Source organism: Kogia breviceps, chromosome 9 (assembly GCF_026419965.1).
Source record: "Kogia breviceps isolate mKogBre1 chromosome 9, mKogBre1 haplotype 1, whole genome shotgun sequence".
Taxonomy (NCBI): Eukaryota; Metazoa; Chordata; class Mammalia; order Artiodactyla; family Physeteridae; genus Kogia; species Kogia breviceps.
This window is the reverse complement of record NC_081318.1, coordinates 72,910,844-72,930,747: the sequence shown is the minus strand read 5'-3', so window position 1 is coordinate 72,930,747 and position 19,904 is coordinate 72,910,844. Positions and strand designations below refer to the sequence as shown.

The 19,904-nt window shown below is 34.5% G+C and overlaps 1 protein-coding gene across 1 annotated transcript; it reads left to right on the top strand.

Annotated features, from left to right (window-relative positions):
• The first annotated feature begins 457 nt into the window (after positions 1-457).
• MACC1 (MET transcriptional regulator MACC1) lies at positions 458-19,569 on the top strand. The gene is given in 8 exon segments (XM_059073708.1): positions 458-572; positions 2,051-2,319; positions 2,321-2,489; positions 2,492-3,633; positions 3,635-3,856; positions 3,858-4,088; positions 6,365-6,553; positions 19,357-19,569. Coding segments are annotated over 8 exon segments (2,550 nt in total).
• The last annotated feature ends 335 nt before the right edge of the window (positions 19,570-19,904 follow it).

The window sequence follows — 19,904 nt, the reverse complement described above, 5'->3', positions numbered from 1 at the left end:
ACATATACATAATATGTGATTTTTCTTGAACTGCCTTAAATGTATAGAAGGATTTGGGGAGAATTTCCAGTTTTGTGATTTTTAGACTTCCAATCACCAAACAAGAAATGCCTATTTATTGAAGTTTCAACTTACTATTCTTTTTGTTATCCTTGGAAATTTCATTATTACTTTTTTTTATAGGATCACTAATGTATTTCTAGGTTTGCTTGTTGGTATTAATCCAGGATCTGAGGGTTTTTCAATGGAGTAATAATATCTATTTCAGGGTATCTAGTCCAGCATCCTATCAGAAGTAGAGGACCTATGCAGAGTGTTTTTATATGCATTTTTCTATTTAAATATGTGGATTACTTTGAGTTTGGTTTCTATGCCAACCGGTTTATGTATTCTTACAAGAAACATACATATATATATATGAATACATATATATTATATTTACTTTGTAGGTGGAATAATGTTAACCAGTGAAAAAGCCCATTTCTGGTCAGGAGGAATTTCACGAAGTATGTCTGAAGGAAATTTGTTTGACATGGAAGCCCAAAAATCCTCAAAAAATTGCAATACTACAGGTACAAGAATTTATAATTATTGTAATTTTTTTCCTCCTCCACCACTGATTATTGGAGAATTATCTCTGAAAAGTGCTACAGAAGATTAAAAGAATGGTAAAATCTAAACTTTATCATGGAAATACTTAAACTATCATTAAAAAGATGAGGAAAATAAAATAGTCAAACAACATATAATAAATATTATGAGGAGATGAAAACTAATTATTAAATGAGTGGTATATTGCAGTAAATATAATGAATTTTGGGGTTAAAGAGATCTCTGTATGTTGGAGTGGGCTAATAAATATAGTATCAAAGAATTGAATAGATTCTCAGAGAAAAAGTAAGTTTTAAGAGAGTTCGATGGAACTGGGTTTGAAGAAAAGTGTAAAAATAAAAGAAATGCAACATTTATTTTTCAAAACATGTCTTCTGAATTTTAATATATGACACTTAAAGCTCATTTCAATCAATGTATAGTTCTCCATATACTAAACAAAAAAGTCTGAAAGCTTACTTGAACTCATTTTTCTATTTTAGCTTTCATTTTCTCTAAAGCAGCACCAGCTTCACAAAGTCCACAGAATCATTATCAATATTTATTGCAAAATGACCAAGTATAAGTTGCTCTAAACATAAAAAAATTCAAGAATTTTAAGATATATAGAAATTCATTATAGTTGATATATAAGTATTTTAATGTGCTGCTGATCCTTATAAATACCCACTTTCCAAAGTAACGTGTTTCCATTTTACAGTGGTAATAAGGCTGTTCTTTGCCATTTTAAACTTGAAAAAGCTCAGTGAATCCCTTCAAGTAGTAAATCTAATGGTGGTCTATTTTTTCAATGTTTATTTTCATGAAATGTTCATTTTTTATGAAAAAATTCAATGTTATTAAAATTTATCAATACGAAGTTATCAGAAAATAATCTGAGAAATGCATGATTGTCTAGTTCAGCATATTATTTTTTAACAAATTATTTTAGCTGTTCACAGACATATTTGATATTTTTTACATATTGACTATTATCAGAAAAGAAAAACATTAAATGAATAATTTAGATGTAATGAGACCAACCATTCAATGTTTAGAAAAATCTGGATAATTGACCAATGATTCTGTTTGTTCAGAGGTATTCTTTCATGGAAATGAAATATAAAACAAGGCATAAATTTATGTCTGGATCATTTTCAAGATGTGTTAAATGATTATTATCTAAATTGCTAAACATTTATTTGTTTATAAATCATAATGTCTTAAGATAAAGTAACATTACATATGGTCAAATAATCTGGTAAAATAATTGCTCTTTCCTCATAACATGAAAATTTGACCAAATTTAACATTAATTTTGCAGTATTTATTAGACTGGAGATCAAAAAGCAAATAAAAACTCTTGAATTTTTAAGCTATAATAAAAATTAATCTTGGTTATATCTCAGAATGCCACTTCATCTTTGTTTTTCTTTGTTTTTGTTTAAATAACAACCAGACCCATGTTTGCCTCTCAATTGGCCTGGTGATTTCACACTTCATGACAATAGTGCTTCCAATGCTATGAATCCATTCTGGAATGAACTGTCTGCATCTAACCCATTTTTGGATGGCATAATTCAGCTAAGAAATAACCAGAGGAGAGATAATATTTCCATCTTGAAAGAAGTTCCTTTTCTTTTTTTTAGAGAAATAGAAACTGGAAATTCTTTTGGTTCCTCCGGTGATGAACTTGACGTGCATTAGTTGCTTAGGCAGTCTTCCTCAAAGGAAATCTGAAAGATCTAAAAGTGTTTCAGAACTTTTGGACATTTTAGATGACACAGCACATGCCCATCAGAATATACATAACTCTGACCAGATCTCACAACAAGACTTAGAATGGCTTCAAAATGATCGAGAAGCTTATAAAATGGCTTGGTTAAGTCAATGCCACCTGGCCGCTCCTGCCTAGATTTGAGTACAATTAATCAGAGTCCTGGTTGAGCCCAAACACAAGTTGCAGAGACTACAATAGTTTGCAAATTAAACTACCAGGGAGGGTCAGTACAATTACCTGCATCAGATATCACTGTTCATGTGCCCCAAGGCCATGTAGCTGTGGGAGAATACCAAGAGGTATCTCTGAGGGCTTTTCTAGATCCTCCACAGATGCTTAACCATGATCTTTCATGCACTGTAAGCCCACTGTTGGAAATCATGTTAGGTAACCTTAACACAATGGAAGCCATTTTGCTAGAGATGAAAATTGGAGCTGAAGTGAAAGAGGATCCTTTCAGCCAAGTCATGACAGAAGTGGTGTGTTTTCACAGCCTGGGTAAAGAAGGCCCTTTCAAAGTATTAAACAATTGCTACATTTATAAAGACACCATCCAAGTCTAGCTAGTAGACTTGAGTCAGGCAATGTATCTAGTGGTTGGTGCACAAACTAAAGGTACTCAGTTGCCAGCTGCCACCATTTGGGATTATATCCACAAAACAACCTCAGTTGGAATTTATGGGCCCAAATATATCCATCCCAGTTTCACTGCTATTTTCACAGTTTGTGGACATAGTTATATGCCAAGAAGGCTTACAATCTCTGATATTAAGAAGGGTGGGAAACACAACACATCTCCAGTTGTGATTCAGCTCTGGGGGAAGCATTCCTTCTTACTTCAAAAGCCACAAGATTTAAGTATTTCTGTCTTTTCATGTGATCCTGATTTTGAAGTAAAGGTAGAAGGAAAAGGGAAAGAAATTAAACAAAAGCAGTTGCAATCAAGTCAAGTAGTTCATCAACAATTTTTATTCTCTTTAGTTGACTCCAGAGAAATGCACTTGTTTGTTTTCCGTGTTCAGGTGGAGCCTCCCAATGGTAGACCAGTTACACAGTTCTTTATTACTACACCTGATCCAGCCCCAAACCTAAAAAGCCTCTCAGATCTGCCAGGTGATTTGCAGAAGGAGAAGGAAATCAAGCCTGCTCCTTTATTACCAACAGCGCATGTTAAATATCCTACATTTCAAAATAAAAATTTGAACTTTGCCAACTATGGGGTAACCCTGAAGACAGTGCTAAGACAAAGCAAGATTGACTACTGTACTTGAATATTTCAAAGGGAACACAGTAGCTCTTCTTGGAGAAGGTAAAGTAAAAGCCATTGGGCAATCCAAAGTGAAAGAATGGTATGTGGGAGTCCTGAGAGGTAGGATTGGACTTTTACATTGCAAAAATGTCAAGGTGATTGCAAAGGAACAAGTAATGTCTATGTCAGATAATGTCCTCACAACCAGGAATCTTCTTGAACAAATTACCCTGCCTCTTAAAAAAACTGACTTACATCTACTCAGTTGTATTGACCTTGGTGTCAGAAAAAGTTTATGATTGGAAAGTTTTAGCTGATGTTCTAGGTTACTCACATTTGGCACTGGAAGATTTTGATTGAATACAAGCAGACAAAGAATCAGAAAAAGTTTCTTATGTTGTAAAGAAGTTAAAGGAAGATTGTCATGCAGATAGACATACCAGGAAGTTTCTTTATGAACTTACTGTGGTGGGTATTGCTTGATCACAGTAATGTATTTACCATAGAGAACTTTATTGGCAATATTTATAAGTAAACATACGAGAGTAGTTAAAAAATTCTCAGCAGTCTCAAGTAAATTGAAGTCACTTTACAGCAAGTATAGAGCTTTGCCTACAAGATCATATAACCGGTTTCTTAGATTTGACAGTCAGCTGTGATTTTCCCAGAAACTAGGCCCCCAAGGATCATCTTTTAATGGAAGATTAAAGATTCTGTTTGTGCTAGAGCATAACAGTTAAGAGATCCCTTCTTTCCCTTTTTCAAATATTTAGATAGCTCTTAAAATATCAGAGAAGCTCCAATTACATGAAAGTAAGTAAGAGTAAATTGAAACAAAGCTAGTTAACTTGGCCATTGGTATAGGTTCACTTTTTAGTGTTTTTTAGACATATCACCAATGTCTTTAACTTTAGCAATTTACTATTCATCCTCTGTATGCAATACATCACAATCCAGAAATGATATTGCTAATTCCCTTCTTAATCTTCATGGTTTAATAGGACTCTTAGGATTCTTTTCTTTTTTTTTTCATCATAGCATTCACCCCAGTGTAAGGCTCAGCAGAGATCTATAAAAAAGATGAAGAACTATATTGCCTTAAATGTAGAAATTCAGTATTTTATAAAAGTAAAAAAAAAAATCAAGAGTATTATTTCTAAAAATGGCTACAATGTGACTGTATAAATAATAATAATGATATATACCGCTTCTCTAGGGTTCTCTGTGTGTTTGGCACTGTCCCCAATATTCTATACATGCTCTCTCATTTAGCCATTTTAACCACTCTACGGGATAAGTCTAGTTAGTATCTTCATCTTCAAATAGAGGAAACTGCGTCTTGGGCGTTTGGGCAACTTGCCCAAGTTCTGACAGTTGGTTAGTATCAGAGATGGGATTTGAAATCTTTTTGATTCCAAAGCCCCACGTAAAACCACTATGTCTTCCTGAAACAAATGTATTAACAATGCATGCATGTGTGTAAAAATGTTTGTTTGAGTACGTATGTTGGTGTGTAGTAAATATCACTATAACTGTGCAAAACTGGTGCTCTGTAAGAGATGTAGATCTTCACATAGATGAGGCAGGTTTATGTAGAGCAACAAAGTTTTAACCAAAGTGCAAAAGGAGGAGAGAAATTTTTGGAGAGAAATTTATTCTGTGATGTTAACAATAATTTATATAATAAAGAACTATATATATATATATATATAACAATCCCTCTCCTTCTGTTATTTTTATGTTTCTATAGTGATACTGTGAGGGGTGAATTTTTAAAGCTCAATATCTGATTGTTAAATAGGTGGTTTTATGATGGTGTGCTGCATTCTCACTTAACCCAGGCCATTTATAGTCATTCTCGTACTTTAAAAATATATTCAAGGCAAAAGACAAACTATCATAGACTTGTTTTAAAACATGCATGGTGACTGACAAAGCTCAGATGCTTAATTAAGGAAGAAAGAGTCTGAAGGTTTTCCACTGTGCATTGTTGAAACCTCAGTGTTTTATATTTGATACCTTGAGATTTAAAGTTAGCAAAAGTACACTGGTGGTAAAGGGAGAGAGTACATTTTCTTTAAGTCATAAGTATCAATACCTTTGTTCAAGGTTGTCGGAGTGTTTCATTTTTATGCAATACACATGATTCTGGGAAGTTTTAAATCATATTTTGATTAAAAAAATAGAATATTGTTTACCAGCAACTGTGTGCTCACTCTGTAGAAATCCTGTAGCCAGTCCTCTGGTAGGGAAAGTAATTACTGTTCATAGAGTAAATAATCATCCCTGGGTTGATAAATTATTGACTGCTAGAACCTCAGGGTATCTTTGGAAGTGGCTAATTCAACTCCGTCCTTTTGTAATTAAGGATATTAAGAAATATATTAGTTCAGTGGTTTACCCAAGCCCCTATAATTTAATGAGTTAGTCCTAAATCTCCCCTAATTCTGGTCTAGTTGTGGTCTCTGTACTTTGTTTGTTGGATTTGCTTAAAAAGTAAATCAACTCTTTGAATTTTAGAAAATTCAAATATATGTGTGGTGAGAAAAAGGATGCCAGTTTCCAGAATATATAATGACAAATTTAATTTATAGAAAAAAGCTCAAATTAGTTGCTTTTAATTATGACATGCAATTGTTGCTGCAGGCTCTGCTGAAGATTGATTATCAATTATGACATGCAATTATTGCTGCAGGCTCTGCTGAAGATTGATTATCAATTATGACATGCAATTGTTGCTGCAGGCTCTGCTGAAGATTGATTATCAGGGGTTAGTAGCACATCTCGTCCAAGACACTGCTATTCTGACTTGAGCTGTCAAGCTTGGAAAAGGCTGGAGGAAACTAGCTGAAAATTTAGTATAACTCACAAAGCGACAGATGGAGGCATATGAAATTCCTCACCAAGGAAAAGCTGTAGATGTTGCTGTAGAGGTAAGATTTCTATTTATCTAAATAGTGAAAAACTGCAGACCAGGTAAATCAAATGCAATCAAGAGTGCCCTGCATACGTGGATTGATAGAATGTCCTAGAGGATCCACTAACTGAAGTCACTGCCCCTATAACCATTGATATTATCTGAAATATACACACATCACTCTTTAAAGGTATTAAAAACCTTTAAAATATACTGATGTTTCTCCTATTGGATTGCATATCTCCATGGCCTTTTATCAAATAAATTGACCAAATTAAATAGACAGTTAGTATGTAGGGCTATAATAACTTGAGGCAGAGAACAGATAAACTTTGAAGGGAAGAGTTGGGGCCCAGTCATGACAAGGAAAAAGGACATAATAATTAGTATTTATTAGCCTCAGGCACAGACTTAGTCATTGGTAGTAAATAATGTTTGGTGACAAAAAGCATTAAGAGAGTAGATGGTGTGGGGTTCATTGGTAACGTTAGCTAGAGATATCTACAAGCATTATCTCCTTTACAATTTTGCATACAATAACTATAGATATCAAATACTGAATGACAGCATGTAGAACAAAGTAAATATTTAAAATGGAAATTTTTATTAATATTAAAACAAAGGTATACTATTAAGTGTAAGTTAGACAAATATTTTCTCTATTTAATACCATAAAGAAATGTGAGTCAGTTTTTATTGACTTAAAAATATTCCAGTGATGAGCACATATAAAATGTTCCATATCTTTCTCTCATGAGTGTAAACGTTTTCAAGATATTTCAGTTAAGGAAAGATTATCTCTCTATTTAGATGATGACTTGATAGGAGGAAAAGCTGTATTCTTTACTTCCTTTTTGAGCATAGAACTGGGTATTAATTTCTTGAGAAAATTTTCTTACTTTGAAGTAACTATGTCAGCTGGGTGTGCAGGACAAGGCAACCTTTTCCATGAAGGGTCAAGAGTTGAATCAAGTTAGTTGAATTCTAGCAGCTACAGTGGAAGTCTCAGCAGGCTGGCTTCTGGTTTCCTGAAACCTGACTCTCTAAACAAGATTCTTTAGCCAAGACTAGCCAAAGGCTGAAGCCATATGTCCTCTGCATAGATTACATTTATCTCTATATACTAAGAAAGGTGTTACAACTTACAGATCAGTTTTTACTGAATGAGCTAAAAATGAGAAATCTTTAAGAAATAAAAAAGGAACAGTACTGTACATGATATGTTACTCTGATATTTTAGTGAACTGACTAAAAAATTGTGTAATTGGGCTTCCCTGGTGGCGCAGTGGTTGAGAGTCTGCCTGCCGATGCAGGGGACGCGGGTTCGTGCGCCGGTCCGGGAACATCCCACATGCTGCGGAGCGGCTGGGCCCGTGAGCCATGGCCGCTGAGCCTGCGCGTCCGGAGCCTGTGCTCCGCAACGGGTGAGGCCACAGCAGTGAGGGGCCCGCGTACCGCAAAAAAAAAAAAAAAAAAAAAAAAAATTTGTGTAATTGAGATACCACTACATACCTATTAAAGTGGCCAAAATCCGGAACACTGACCACACCAAATACTGTTGAGGATATGGAGTAACAGGAACCCTCACTCACTGCTGGTGGGAATATACAATCACGTTGGAGCACCTTGGCTGTTTCTGGCAAAGGAAACATACTCTTCGTATATGATCCATCAGTCATGCTCCTTGGTATTTATCCAAAGGAATTAAAAACTTTTGGCCACACAAAAACCTGCACATGAATGTTTATAGCAACTTTATTCGTAATTACTAAACCTGGAAGAAACCAAGATGTCCTTCACTAGGTGAATGGATAAATAAACTGTGGTACAATGGAATATTGTGTGACAATGGAATATTTTTCAGCACTAAAAAGAAATGAGCTATGAAGCCATGAAAAGACATGGAGGAAGCTTACAAGCACATTACTAAGCAAAAGAACCCAATCTGAAAAGGCTACTATGTACTGTGTGAGTCCAAATACATGACATTCTGGAAAAGTCAAAACTATGGAGACAGTGAAAAGATCAGTGGTTGTCAGGGGTTAGGAGGGAAGGATAAATAAGCAGAGCACAGAGGATTTTTAGGGCAGTGAAAATACTCAATATGATACCATAATGATGGATACATAACATTTTATATTTGTTCAAACCCATAGAATGTACAACACTGGGAGTCAACCCTACAGTAAAGTATGGACTTTGTGTGATTATGATATATTAGTGTAGATTCATCAGTTGTACTAAATATACCACTATGGTGAAGGATGTTGATAATGGGGAGGCTGTGCATGTGGGGGGGCAGGGCATAAACAGGAAATCTCTATACCTTCCTCTCAATTTTGCTGCGAACCTAAAATGGCTCTAAAAAAAAACTTTTAAAAAACGTTGTCTAATTGAAATCAGGACTTATTTTATTCTTAATAAGCTCTGTTTTTAAAAAGGTTTTATTTAGAGTTGTTTATCAAAGTGTTATTTATCAGAGTTTTTTGTTAAGTATCCAACTTCTCTCTGATTGTGGTTGTTTATAGTTTGTCCTCCCCCAAATCTTCTTGGAGGCCAACAAACAGGCTACTTTTCCTTTATTTACTTTTGCACAACCCAAATCACAAATGACTAAGTCCCCGCCTGAGGCTAATAAACACTCAGAAGCAGAAGGAAAGCCCCTATGTGTCTTTCTAGGGGCTATTGTTCAATTTATTGGGATTAACACTAACAATCATCACTTTGATGCATATTGTTAAATGTTTACAAAATAATTCACGGCATATTGGCCTGAAGCTATTCCAAATAATCTGTGAGAATCTTTACCTTTTAGGCCATGTAAAGTAAAGGGTAAATGTATGCTGATTTCCATCTCTCTGAAAAAAAAATAGTTGTACAATATTTTTCTCCTAGGAAGAAGATGATTCTTAAATATGATCAATTTACAAGTTAAGCAGTTGATTTCAAAACATACTTATATTAGTTCTGGGTAGGGTGTACAGTGGGAGGGAATTGAAATTGGGACAGGGAGATAACAAGTTCTTGTGGTTCCCATGCTGCTTTTATTTCCTTTATCTCACTTCCTCAGTGGGCACACATTTAGAGAATTTCCTCCTATGTGTGCCAATGCCTACAATCAGGTTCTTTTCACTCACTTTCCTTGCTTTTCAACTTCTCCCTTTTTCCTTTGTTCTATTTTTATTTTATCTAATAGTTATCTGGCACTTACTCTGTGCCAGGCACTATTCCAGTAACATTTCAAAAATTAACTTATTTAATCCTTTCAACAAAAACTTGTGGGGCAGATACTAATGTTATCTAAGCTGTAGGGAGGCTAAGTAACTTGCTCAAACATGGGTAGCTAGGAAGTCGTGGAATGAGGTTTGGAGCACAAACCTTGACTTTGGGGTCCTTGCACTTTAACCGTTACACTCTGACCATCCAGTCCAAATCCAATATAGTGGCTGAGGGACAAAGCTGGGAGTTTAAGCAACTCATTTCACTTTTTCTTTTTTCTTTTTTCAAGCTATGATAGGATACTATCAAGGTTTGCCTCAACATCTTCATTAAGCCTCAGCTAATTTAAGAATGGATTATTAATAGTATGTCAGATTTTTCTTCAGTACTTTTGACCACTTCTTATTCTTTTCTTTTTAAAAAAAATTTTTTTTGAATTTTATTTTATTTTTTTTATACAGCAGGTCCTTATTAGTCATCAATTTTATACACATCAGTGTATACATGTCAATCCCAATCGCCCAGTTTAGCACACTACCACCACCACCCCCCGCCGCTTTCCCTTGTTTTTTTCTAAGATTAAAATAAAGCCTCTCTCTGGAGACTTCTGAGAACAACACTTATAAATTAACCATCTCTCTAAGGAAAATTTTAAGAAATTTTCTGATGACATTGTAATTCCTACATGAAAGCAAAATTATAACTTGGAATATGATTATAAGCAAAACATGTTTTTCAGAGTATTTCTTTTGGGAAAAAAATCTATTTATGCTTATACAAAGATGTTTAACTATCGCCAAGGTTTTCCTGTGAAAGTTAGTAAAAACTCATTGGAATTTTTCTGAGCTTAAATTTAAAAAAAATAGGTATCAATAAAATATTAGAAAAATAGCCAATTTTAAAAACAGTTGTATTTTACAAGTGGAAATGCTGGGGATTTCAGGACCAAGATATTCACAGGCCTAAATTAGGTACTCTTTACTTAACCTTCTGGAGATTATTACCATATATGATAATAACTTCCCTAGCAACTCTCTCATCTTAGTTCCCTGCCTAACAATAAAGATTATGCTCTTTCCCTCTTATTCAATATGGACGTTTATTCATGAAGGACACTAAAGTTTCACTTCCCCTTTTAAATTACCTACTACCAATGTCCACTGGTTCCAATAAACCTGTAGAGGCTGGTTTCTTATTTGATTTATCAGAATGGGCCATCCTCCCTATGAAAGCCCAATGAAGTGAACATTCCTAATTGTAATATTTTTTCATCTCAGAAACCACTCACCTATAGACAGCTGTAACCAGCGAGATATATTTATGTCTTCTTGCCATCTGTACTTAATCAGTGAGGATCTAATTCTCTGTTCTATCTTCTAGCTACAATCTTTTCCCTCCTCATTCTCTGACAGCTGTAGTGTTCAGAGCACTTTATTCTAAGTCGAGATTAAAAATGGGAAAGTAGGTAATCCTCAAACAGCTAATTTTATTAGTACTTTTATAGGTGAATAAAAATTCTATATGGAGTTTTCCCACTTTTTTAGAATCTTGCCTCTGTATCTTTGCTTTCAGTATTAAGTTAATCCATACAATTAACATGTTTTCTGGGATTATCAGTTCTCAGCATCCCTAGGAGCTACAACAAACACAGAATGAAAAATATGATTTTTTTTCTCTAAAGCCAGTTTCATTTGGCATGAGAATTGGGATAACTGTTAATATTTGAATTGTTATATTTTAAACAAGTATATGATTAGATGCTGAAATAAGTAAATATAACTAAGAATGATAATAGTTGTTACAATTTATTGCATGTTTACTGTGTGTCATCTAATCACTATGATCATTTTCTTTACAATATCTCATTTACTTTAACAAAGTTTGTAAGGAAGACATTAGAACCATCCACTTTTTACAGATATGCAAACTGAGAGTGAATGCATTTGTGTAAACTATCCAGAATTACATGGTTGTTAAGTGACAGAACTAGGATTTAAATCCAGGTTTGTTTTCCATACAGTTATTCTCTTGCTCTGCTGATGATAAATTCTTTCAGAGTTGACTAAATGAAAGAAGATCAAAGAGGTAGGAGCTGTCAGAGGGCACATCCTACTCCTGAAGGATGGGTAACATTTGAATAATTGGAGAGGACTAGAAGGGGATTTCAGTGCTTCTGGATACAATAAGTTCTAGAGACCACTGAGGAGAATATGTGGGCTTGAAGAGAGAGTGCATCTTATTAATTATGGGGAGACACGGTTGGATATATGTATTTTGGAGAGTCTTGAATGACTGCCAGAGCAGAGGTTAAGATTCCTTGTCTGGATTTCTGTTCCAGCTCTACCATCTATTAGTTCTAAGACCTTGGACAAGTCATTTGACTTTTTTTAAGAAATTTTTTTTTGTAAAAAAATCATGTTTTTTTGTAAAATCATTTTTTGTAAAATGATTAAAGTAATAATACTATCGTATTCATCAGATATTTGGAGGATTAAGTGAGATAATATATGTGAAATATTTGGGAAAATGCTTTGCACATTGTAATAGCTAAATATATGTTATCTTATTATTGTTTATTTTGTCTAAGAGGAAGAGGAGAATTTGACATCTGTGTGACACTGAGTGATTTTGGAAAAGGGAATAAAGTATACTAATTTTTTAGTAATATGGTGGAGAGTAACTATAGAAAGAATGTAGGTAAGGGGAAAGTCAGCAGTGATTTTAAGCCTTCTCTTCTGAGAAACTGGCAGAAGGGTAATGCATGGAAAAAACGAGAAAAAAAATCCTGGCTGACCAGCTTTTTCTTACTGGCTTAACAACATTTAATTTTCCTTGGAAAATATCTTTTGCCAAAGGTAAAAGGAATGTCCTTCAAGTCTTATGGTTTTCTGATTTTCCGACTCACACTGCAATGCCTGGATTCTGCTTACAGGGATGTGGCATTGTCTGGTTCTGTATCTGGGCCCGGCTCAGTTCTCGCCTTAGTACTTAAATCTATGATTTGCTGTTCTTTTACAGTAAGAAGTATATTTATAATTTCTTAAAAAAGTGGAGAGTATTATATGGAAATTCATCTACCATTGGTAAAATGTATAGAATAATTTCTCAAATCTTCATTGTATTAGAGATCTGGCACAGTGACATAATATTTAGATTATCATTGTTTATTTTGTACAGTACTATAATGCTTTGTGCTATAATCTTTAATTCCGAAAACATACTCCATTTTTTGAGATGATGGAATAAAGAAAGAAAGATAATCACAGTGTAATACATTGGGGTAACACATTGTATTCCTATGATCTTTGGTTTAATTCTGCATTATATATCTGATTACCATACTGAAAATCAAATAGAAGTAATAATCATATTAGTTTAAATATTACAAAGGTATTTTAAAATGTATTTAGAGACACTAATATTTGAATTCGATTTTAGATTTTTCTTTATTAAGGTTTATTGTTAGGGATCACAAACAATAGGAGATTTCAGAAAACCAAAGCCAGCTAATTATAAGACAAAGTAGCATTTATTAAAACTGTTTACTACTGACATAAATTTGTTGCAATACAGTAGTGAGATGGCCTCGGATTTATAACCAGGTGACCTGTATTCTCTTCCTAATTAAGAATTGGTTGGAATAGCTTGGTCAGCAGGTTCTCCTAAGATGTTAGACTCTTTTGATGCAGTAGTAAGGAATGGGTCCTCTGTCTTCCTGTGGCTCGTGCTTAACCCCTGAAGTTTCAAGTGATTATTTCTAGAGCAAACACAGATGGCTGTGCCCAAAGAGACTTTTCCAAGAAAATCTTAGGTCAAGTTTTAACCAAGTCCAAGTGCTGTCTCCTTTCTAAGGAAATAAGGACCCCAGGTATGTTAGTCTCCCTTCTTTTCTAAAGATAACAGCAACCTCATTTCAATAATATTTATGTAGTTACCAATTACAGGTGATGAAAGGCCCACCTCGATATTGTAAATGATGCACTGAAGATAAAATGCATATAATAATCATTTATGAGATAAATTTGCCTTGATACTTCTTCAGATAATTGTACTTAAAATGAAACTTTGCTCCAATAGTTTTATGAGGAAAGTAGGTGGATTATTAATCCTTTAACGTGGCAAAATGTAATTATCCAAAGGTAGTTAAAACCACTTGCATTCTTTATACTATTCATATTTTATGAGCTAATAAAAGACAGAATGCTTTGCTCAAATTTGAATTGCTTTTGTTCATGTTGCATTTCGTTATCTAGTGAGTCTGATTGGCTTTTGGAAACAAGCACTCTAAATTTGGAAAACATTTTTTTTTTTAATCTCTATTCTATTTCATTTCTTTTGGCATCCCACTTATTACTTTTTCATTGCTCCTTTACCTTCTTATTTGTCCTCTAGTATCTAGAAGATAAACCAAAGACATATGCCTACTACACAAATTCTGGGAGCTTAGAAACTGCTCAGCTTTGGTAGACTAAATGCCTACTGATGCTGCTGCCCTTTATATAAAGAGATCAAAGCACATAGATGAGAAATTAATAACTCTCCACTTTTATTAGCTTTATGCTTCTTACTCAGAGATGAACCCATAAACACCATGAAGTTAACATCAAAAAGCTAAGAGTAAAAGGGCAAGAATGATGCCTGTGTGTCAAATATTTGTGATAAAGATGGGAAGGCTGATGGAAGTTGTTTTGTGATCAGGAATAATTCAAGAAAAACAAACCCTGAAGAGCATGCTTTCCTTTTGATTAGTCAAAGCATTAGTGCAGCGTTTCTGCATATCTTCCATTAAATCATAACACTAAGCAAGAGAGGAAGAAGTATTTTTAGACCACTGAATAGGTATAAGATAACATAAACATGGAAGAGATCTTGGCAGTCCACAACTCATTTCCAGTTGTAGAGGACTTAACTTAGATCATTCCGGAAAGAAAATTGTTTATTCTACTCATTTTATTCATTCAAACTTTTCCAGAGAAAATGATTTCATTTTCTCTTGAATTTATTACAAAGTTTAGAATCCTTTGTGGCCTTAATGTGTATGTATATTTGGACATAATTTCATAAAGTCTGTAGTTAATTAATGTATGGAAGTTACCTTTTGTGTCTTTCCTGTGATGTTTCCTTGCTGAGTATGAAAATAGAATGATCTTAGAAAATTTAAAAATGCTGAAGAAAAATGTAAGTATTTAAGAACTTGAGTCCAAATATCATATATCTGTACCACAGAGGATGACAAACAACTGATTAGACTGTTGCATTGATGAAAGCTGGACTTCTATCAGGCTTTAAGGCAATCTTAGTATAGAAAAAGTTGTATTTACTCTGCCTGGCAGAGATTTGCTTATTGAGGAAAACCATAGTTCTTAATATTTTTCATCAGTGTATCAAGTACATAACTACAACTTATGCTTTTGAACCCATGCCTTCTCTATTTTTCTGGATACTTGCCCCCTTAGTTACATGCCCCAACTCCATAATTATTTCAAAGTTTGTCTGTGTTTATGTCTTTTCTGTCTAAAGAAAGTTAATTTTTCTCCTTGAGTATGTTACGTTTGCTACCTCTCTAGTCCTCAACAACCCTAAATTCTCCATCTGGCTAAGTTAGGATTCAAACCAAACTCTCCTTTCAATTAATATTACTTTATACAGACTTTTTCCTTCTAAACGTACTTTCATTTTCCACTGCTTCTACTTCTAGCTTTGTCTCTGTTCCTTTAACTTCCAAATTCCAGACATGACCCATTTGTTCTGTGGCTTCCAGTTCGATGGCACCTGCTCATAACTGCAGTCTGCCTTCCACCACTCTCTTGAAACTTCCTCCTCCAAGGTTACCAAAGTCCTATCAATTGCTAAAATCCTGAATTTTCTCAGTTTTTTTTCAGATTTCCACATCACTTGATGTTCGAGGTAGCAGAAGAAGTAACAGAAAAGAGATGTCCTCAGTGAGTGCCATGCTGTTAGATGTTTTACAAGTTCTTCAAGGGAGGAAAAGCCCTAACTTATGGGTTTTGCCCATTTGCTTGGTGTAAAAACTCTCAACATGGATGATTTTAATCTTACAATGTGATGTCACTGAACATGGAATTGGGAGTCTATATGAACAATAGGCTGGTGTGAGCCAGCTCCAGCAAACCACTGAATGTCCTTTGGGGGATACTATCAGCCCTTAACTTTTGCAACATGAAGCAATCTGCTTCATTTTCTATTACTCTGACACCAGCTTCTCTCCATCCTTTTATTGCTTCTCATTCTTAGTTGTGGTCCCTAACTGTAGACTTAAAATTAAAGGTTAAATTTTTCATCCCTTTTTTTTCCTCCTTTGCATTTTCCTCTACTCTCATGCTTTTCACCATCATTTTAGCATGAGTGATGCTAAACCCTTGCCTGCTCTCTGGAGATCATCTCTCTATTCCAATCAAACTCAGTAAGGGTAAAATCCAACTGCTTATCTTTCCCTCACCCAAAAAGTACCCACTTTCCACCATATCCTATTGAAAAGCATTAAATGCAAACAATATGCCAGACACTTCATGAGGTACTTTGAACACAGACATGGAGATTATTATCCATATTTTATAGATTAAAAAATTAAAACTCAGATAAGTTCATAAATTTACTCTAAATGACCCATCCAATACCCAATGGAAATCAGATGTGAATCCAGGATTCTGAAATCAAAACTCATCTTTCTTTCTGTTACACCATAGTGCTTCTCGGTTGATGGAACTATCCTTTTTTTCTTACGCTGAATTAGAATGTGCAAGTAATTTTTGAGTTTTTCTTAATCATTATTTAGTATCAAACACTGTCTATTCATACATTGGGCCAGTGTTTGTGCAAGTATCTATCTCCGTTCCATTCTTGAAAGCTTCTAAAAACAAGAGCCCTGCTATATATCAACGTTTTATTCCTTTTTGTAACAAAATTCCTTATAGCAGTAACTCAGTAATTTTGATTTAATAAGTGAAATAATTAATTAATGAACAACAACATATTTCAAGTATTTTCACTGTATGTGTACTACAGTGGTGTTTCTCTGTCATCTGTATTGAAAGCCACCAATGATGTTATGTATAGCAGAACAAATTATGCCCTGAAGGAATATTCAGGCTTAATTTGCTGCAAAGAGGAGCAAAAATGGGATGCAAAATGTGCTCATATTTTAGTACAAATCATGCAGTTTACCATTGCCATAGTATTTTTAGCCCAAAGCCACTGTACCGATTTCTAGGTAGCTTATGGTTTAGACTCCAGGGGATCTCCAATGAGTGTAGGCCAATATGCCTCCTTGCATTTCTGACTAATGCAGAAGACTCCTGGAAAGTCTTTCTACACTTTCAGAGGTCCTAATTAGGGTCCAGGACTCAACAATCTTTCCACATTTCTCTGAATTGCAAGAGCTGACCATACTGTTCTGCTATCAGTACAAATTGCCAAACTTGAGGAGATTATGTGGCCCTCTGCCTAAGTAAGTGGGTAAATGTATCACTGGACTTCTGAATCTGTAGTTTCCTATTCCCATATCACCTTGGTGTATTTCCTGCTTCTGACAGCAGCAAGGGGCTGCTTCGTCATTGAGTATGCCTCAGGCCTTTTCTATACATAGCAATGCACTGTGCTGCAGCAAGATATGTGATGCAGAGCTTTTCTACCCAGGAAAGTTAGTGAAGGTGTGTACTCTGAATCTGCACTGTAGTGCACAACCTGTAAATTATCCGTTTGCAATTCTTAAGAGACATCTGTTTTCTGTGATACTGTGTCATTATCTTGGTACTGAAATGCTCTCAGTTGCTGTTTATCATAAAATATCTTCGAATACATCTTTTTATCAGACTCAGTCACTAAGGGGCTTAGAATAAAGTCTTAGAACCCTTTAACTATAAACACTATTATTTTAAACAATATATAACAAGATGAAAAATAATGCAACAGCTAGTTGAGCATCAGGGAATTTTAAATGAATGCAACATAGAATACAGGTCTCAAAGCTTTTACAATGGGTTACGGGATTATTCCCACTACAGAATAATCTACTCATTTAGTGCTTTTTTTGCATCTTAGTAGTGATAGGCAAGATTGAATCTGCCAGAAAGGCTCTATTAATATGCCTCAACTCATCTTCCATTGCAGAGTATTAGTGGGACTTACTCTTTGGGAGGTTTGGTTTCAATGTGAATATTCAGAAAAATGAGATGAGAGAACACCTCATTCACAGTTCTTTACAAATCAGCTTGGTGAGGATAAAGCTTATATACAGAAATATGGGATGATTTCTGTTGCTGCATTATGACCACATAGATAGGGTTTAACTTTGATAATTATCTCCATTCAATACCTTGAAGACTCGAGCTTTGTCTAGAGAGGTGAAAATATGGGTGTTCAAGGCTTCCCAGGAATGCTAATTGGATAAATAACATCAAATTATCCTTTGAGCCTGATGCATAGCCTTTCATATAGATTGAATTGAAACATAACAGAACTCCTTATTTAAGTCTTTCATTCTTTTAACTTCAATTGTAGGTTATATGGGGATATCAGTGGAAGGTGAAGGATTATATCCCAAGGCCCTTTATCATGTGATATTACTGTTAATTGAGGCTCTGTTTTAAGAGGGCAACTCTGTATAATATGTAGCTAACAATCTGTGTTCCTGCACTTTGAAAGTGTTAAAATCACAAATGAATTAGTTTAGTGAACCCAAATAAGTAGCAAGTAACAAATTTTATATTCCAAATATTCCAATTACAAGTGCAGAGATCATTTTGTTGTTTTCCTAGAGAAAATGTATTTTAAACCTGGGTATGTGTCTGTGTGTGTGTGTATTCCACAATTTGTCTTATTTGGTCGGCCTTTGTCTCTATTCTCTCTGAGCCTGGTTGCCTTGGTTACCATTACATACACCCTTGTATGTGAGGTTCCTCTTTGGCTTTCATTTATTTCTATGGAAACAATGAGGTCATTGGTATGGGTAGGTGCTTAGGGAAAGCATAATAAGTATTGAATATCTATCTTTCTTTTGGTCATTAAAATATATCATTAAATTATTTTTTAATTAGAGAATTAGATTTTTGCTTTCCTTTCAAGTTGATCATGAAGCTACATTTTTCCTTGTTTATAGACTTGCTCAAATAAAATGACTTAAATCATTAGATATACTGTATACTTCCTTCTTGTTGTATGTGGTATGGTAAAGATCACCACAGACACATAACAATAAAAGAGTTATTATTTTAACCTTAAAAGTCTGTCAGAGAGCAAAAAGTTTATCGCAATAACATCTGTTACAATCAAAAAATTGCACAAGGAATTTTGTATTCCTGTGAAGACAATGAACAATGTTTAGATCATGAATCAAGAAAAAAAAAAGCCCTACTTCTGGTCATTATTTTTTAAATCTTGAGGTTTAGAAACAAAGGAATATAACAGAGGAGTGATAGTTATTAAAACATATTTTCTGTGACATTAAATAAGTATATATGTAATTGGTATTCCATTTTCTTTTTAAGTTTTAAGAGGCTTTTAAACCTTTTTTTTAAAGCATCTATTTACCTCTCTGATTTATTTCCAAACTACTTCAGTTTAATTTTTTTTCCTTTATAGATGATGTGGAAACCTGCCTGTGATTTTCTCTATACTTGGAGTGCTCACTACGGAAATAGTTACAGAGATGTGTTACAAGACCTTCAATCAGCTTTGGACAGAATGAAAAACCCTGTGACCAAACAATGGCGAGGCTTAACTGGAGCTTTAATACTAGTAAATTCTTTAGAGGTTTTGAGAGCAACTGCATTCTCCACTTCTGAGGAAGTATAGAATTGAAGGGTATGTTTTGGAGCAGGGAGTAGGGGGAGAAAGGAAAATAAAGGTGTGTGTGTGTGTGTGTGTGTGTGTGTGTGTGTGTGAGAGAGAGAGAGAGAGAGAGAGAGAGAGAAAGAAACTCAGAAAAGTATTACTTTTTTTTCATGTTTGAAAAAATATTTTTTCCTGATGAAAGCACAGCCTAACACAAAATCCAGGGATGGGTTTTATAATCAAATATGCATTTTTATATATGTTTCAAATGCAAACATTAAGCTGCTTTGTTGCTGAGAAGGGAAAGAAAAGCCTTCTCTAGAGACTCTCAATGTGAACACTGGAATTTTGCCAGC